Source organism: Corvus kubaryi, unplaced genomic scaffold, assembly GCF_017639235.1.
Source record: "Corvus kubaryi isolate FWS band 111438036 unplaced genomic scaffold, C.kubaryi_AGA036_p1.0 37387, whole genome shotgun sequence".
NCBI lineage: Eukaryota > Metazoa > Chordata > Aves > Passeriformes > Corvidae > Corvus > Corvus kubaryi.
The window spans coordinates 1047464-1052312 of NW_024581129.1; the positions used below are offsets into that span (position 1 = coordinate 1047464).

At 51.5% G+C, this 4849-nt stretch overlaps 1 protein-coding gene across 1 annotated transcript; it reads right to left on the reverse strand.

Moving 5' to 3' along the window:
- Positions 1-235: 235 nt before the first annotated feature.
- Positions 236-4597, reverse strand: RPS15A (ribosomal protein S15a). Its single transcript, XM_042037277.1, has 5 exons — positions 4533-4597; positions 3308-3445; positions 3074-3153; positions 1549-1634; positions 236-371 (listed from the first exon to the last, which is right to left on the reverse strand). The coding sequence occupies exons 2-5, from the start codon at positions 3438-3440 to the stop codon at positions 278-280; spliced, it is 393 nt and encodes a 130-aa protein (XP_041893211.1). The 5' UTR covers positions 3441-3445; positions 4533-4597; the 3' UTR covers positions 236-277.
- Positions 4598-4849: the final 252 nt, after the last annotated feature.

Consider the following 4849-nt stretch of genomic DNA (forward strand, 5'->3'; position numbering starts at 1 on the left):
CATTAGAGCTCCCCGGCTGAGGCTCTCTTGTACAGTGACCCCAAACTGCCACTCCAGGGGTAACTATCAGAAGTACCTCGTATCATTAACAGAAACAGAACTGTGACCAGGGAGGGTGTGGAACCCAAACATCATCTGAAGAGAAGCTGGAACTTGAGCACTGTTGAAGAGCTGTTACAAGCACTATCACAGGCAGTGCTCGAAGTCATTAAAATACCGACTGGAAACACCAGAGTCCATTTGAACAATTTATTAGTATCCTCTTTTTTTACAAGTTTTAGAAAAAGAATCCCAGGATTTTGCCTCCTGTGTGTTTTCGTCTCGCCTCCTCATGGTCCATGATGCCAGCTGAGGTTGTCAGTACAATGTACCTGCCAAGAGAGAGCAAATGTTCAGTTCATCTCTGTTCCAGGCCAGCGCAGAGCTGACAGCACCAACTTCATCTGTGTTACAACAGCAAGGCCTGTTCCTGTAAGAACAGGCCCAAGGCAGTGAGATTGGATTATCAACAGTGCAAAAGCAGCTCCTCTCACGAGCACAGCTCTGCAGCACACACAGAGCAGCGACAGCCTTCTGCTCTCCAACTATTTGCCTCTTTCCTCGCATATTCCTGCTGGGCAGTCCCTGTCCAGCTGCTGCAGCAGCAGGAACTCTAAGGTTTCTACACCAAGTCCACTTCTATGCTCCACAGGTGCTGCTCCCCAGTGCAGGCAGAGGTGCCACGGTGGCAGACAGCTCCTCAGTGCTGAACACTGCCTGGTGCAGGGGAGGAGCTGCATGGGCAGCAGCTGCCACTGCTAATGCCAACATCTGCACTACCAACACACCCCACCCACACAGCTTCATGTCTGAGAACCTCCTGTCCCACCACTCTATAAATACTCTAAAACTCCCTCTGACAACACACAGAGTAGCTACACAGGGACAGCTGAAGCAGGAGTTACTGCTGGAGCTTTAAGAACAGAAACAGCACAGAACTGTTAATCCTTCCTTTGATGGGGCAGACTGGCTGAGGCTCTGGAGACTCTTCTAGCTCTGCCATCCTGCTGCACCGGGATTTACTGCGCTTGATTCCATATACTTTGTGAGGATACACTGCATAATAGTAAGATTTCCTGTGTTGGGGAGGTTTGTTCAACAAGGCTCCAAGTCCCTCATCACTTCACATCTGATTAATCTGCACACAATCATGACATTTGAATTCAAGTTGTACAATCTGCTTCCACTGACTGGGTAACTTACATAACTCCTCCTCCATTTAAAAATGGCCATTTATAAAACCAAAACAAGTGTGAGAAAAGTCCAATTTTCCATTAAACTGTGAAATGGTAAAACAAGGATTTTACCAAAGCCAAGCAGAAACAGACCTTGCTTAGCAGTGCTCCTTTAAAACTGGTTAAAAGGGACATTATATGGAGGATGGAATTTTAAGACTGGAATTTAACTCCAGGCTGATCAGAGGAAAGGTGGAAGGTGAGTCTAACTCAGGCAGTCTGAGAGTGTAACATTTTTACACACAACACACACTCGACCCTTCCCCATACTCACCCAAACTGACGGGAAGGCAGCAGGTTGTTCTGCCACTTTTCCAAATCCTTCAGCTGCACATCAAATCTGGGACTGATTACACCACACTGTAAAAGAGGATTCCATTACAAACTGAACAACTTTATGGAGTTGCACATTTGTGATCCCAGCTCCCTGCCTGAAGGACTTTACCAATGCTGTTACACACTCTCTGCACTCCCACCCGGGGCCCCCACCCCAAGCAGCTCCTCACCCGTTACTTCCTCAGCCTCGCCCCCTCCTCCTCACCTCAACAGCCTTAAGCTGCTGCTGAAGCTACACCACCCAAGTAATGCCCACACCTGGGGGAGCACAAAAGCACGCTGTAACATCAGCAAAATTCCTGGGATTGCTCAGGGATATTCCACCTCTAACCATCATACATAGTTAGAAAACAAAAAACCATGTGGATTTTAACCAGGAAGAAATTAACATGCACAGAAGTTATTGGGATTTTCAAGGTAATTAGTTACTGACTGAGACCACCACCTCATTACCTCACTGGCTCTAATTATCCTAACAACTATCCAACACCAAACCAGCAGCACACCTTCCTGCACTATGCACACTTTTGTGAACTAAACAACTGTTCCCTTATTGCAATGACTGAGAGAAACATTATACCCAGCTGCAGCCTGGAAGATCCATTGCAAAATCATCCTGAAAGAGTTCAAGGAACACTACCCTCAAATCTGACCTGCATTACTCTTATTACAGACACATAACACTGTAATTGCTACAGGAATTTGGGAGTGTCAGGATTATCTGCCTTATACACTCACACAATTTTCAGATGCAATTATTTATTCATCATGGAGACAGCCCCCTATATATTCTGACCAAGTAATTTTTTTATTTCTTTACTGAAGAGCCAACTCTCACTTGAAGAGCTTAACTGTGAACAATGATGCACAGCAAGCCACTACAGCACTACACAGCTCAGTAGTTTGAGACATAAACATTTAAAAACTTCCAAAACACACATGAAAGGCCTCATATGCCCCAGGAACTTAACAAGCACCATTAATGTAACATTCAACTTTCCCTCACTGCAAGCAAAGCCCACCTGGCAGCAGGAGAAAGGTTTGTCTTCTCCACATCTGCAGGCATCAAACATCAACTGGAAACCAACTCAGCTCCTATCTCTTAAGACAAGTCTTCCAGATAGCTTAAACATCAAAGAAACTGAGAAAGCACTAGGTAGCCAGAAAGCCTTTGAAGAGAGAGAAACACACAGCACTTGCAAGCAGACTTCCCTGAAAGCGTGTCTTACATATTCAGAGTTTAAAAGAAATGTAATTAGTGACCCGGATCGTTATGAAACTAGACAAATTAACCAGCCTTTTAACTGACAACATTCATGCTACTCTTATTGACACAGATTCAACAAATACCGCCTTCTTCACAAGCAGTTCTTTCAGAAATGGGGCAGACAAACATAGAATAAAAAAACAGTTCTCCTTTAAACACCTCCTTAGAGAACTGAATTCAGGAAGACAAATCCTACCTTGTTGAGTCTGCCTGTGAGGTTGACAACAATCTTCCCAGCTCTGTGATCATCAATTATCTCGAATTCACCGATGTAACCTGCAGGAGACCAGAACACAGAGAAACAGGTAACACTTAGCTACAATAACACAACTAATTAACTATGTTGCACCAAACTCCTTCAAACCCCTCGATTTACTCCTTTTACCACAGCAGCACCCCCGGCCACAGGGGGAGCACGGCCAGGACTTACCGTGCTTCATCATCACGGTCAGGAAGCGGACGATCACTTTGGAGCACGGCCGGATGAGCACCTGGCGTTTCCCACGTTTCTCTGCATTGTTGATGCTTTTGAGAGCATCGGCCAGAACGTTCATCCGCACCATGGTGCCTGCAGGAAGGGCAGCAGTGAGCGCGCCGGCTCTTCGGCACGCAAATACTGAGCAGAGCTTCTCTTAACGCTAATTTTAGATCTAAAAGATCCAAGGCTGACAGAAAGTTGCATTAAACCTTAAAAAGCACTCCCAAGCTAAATAAGTGAGCCAAGTCACACGCTCAGCTGTGATCAAGCATCACCACTACCACAACACGTCAGGAAATCTGACACAGTTAAACTTTGCTTTATCAAAGCACACACACAATTTCAAAACCACCGTCCAGACACCATGTCAGCAGCGTGACACCTCTCCAGGTAAATCAGTTTGGCCTTATAACCCAACTAAAACACAACTCCATACTATCAACCCTGTGCAATCACTAGATCCTATGTGATATTAAATCAACAGATGCTGCTCGGCTCACTGGTCTGCAAAAAACCTGCAGGATGCACAAACACAGCACTTCGGAAAGGAAACCCGGCAGCAGCTCTCACATGCTCGCGAAAGGAGCCTCGGAGCACCCCGGCACGGCAGGGATGCCCCGGCACTGCCGCCGCTCTCTGACACAGCCCGGGCGCTGCCAGAACCGTCCACAAAGGTGTCCGTGTCCCGGGCACTGAGGCAGGTCCTGCAGCCCACGCGGACTTTCACCACTGCGATACCACCCCCCGCGGGCCAATTCCCGCCCCGGGCAAAGCCGCCAGCGCGGGGCCGCCCCTCTCCGGGCCCTGACCGCGCCCGCTGCCCGCGCTCCGCCACCTCCTCCGCGGCTCCGCCGCACGATCCGCACGCCCTACAGTCGCCAAGCTCGGCAGTTCCCCCGCGCCCTGCTCAGCTCAGCTGCCCAGAGCTCCGGGCCGGGCCCGGCCGCCGCCCTGGCTTCCCGCCGAGCATCGCGGGGCCACGGGCGGGAGGTGCCGCCCCCCACCCCGCATTCCGGGGGCTCCGGACGGCGCCACGGCCGGTGCCGGCGGCTCAAACCGGGCCAGGCGGGTGGGGCGGTGCCCGCCGCCCCCGGCGGCGCGGGCGGGACGGGCGCGGCGGGCGGATGGCGCCGGGACGGGGCGGATGCGGCGCGGCCGAAGCCCCAGCGCCACTCACCGAGAGCGCGATGGCGGAAAAGGAAGAGCCCGGGCCGCGCGGGGTGATGGGAGGGCCAGCGGCCGGCGAGAGGTATCGCGAGACTTCGCGGCTCAAGCCTGGCTCTCCCCATTGGCCGAAGCCGCGCGCCGCACTTCCGGAGCGACAGCGCCTCCCGGTTTCCATAGGAACGGGGACGCTCCGCGCGGGCGGGTATGGCGGCACGCGAGGGACAAAAAGCGGCACTGGGCCGGGCGCGGGGCTGCGGTGAGCAAAGGCCGGCTGACGGACGGGCTGTGTCCGGCCCCCGAGCCAGCCCCAGGGCGGAACAGGCAGGT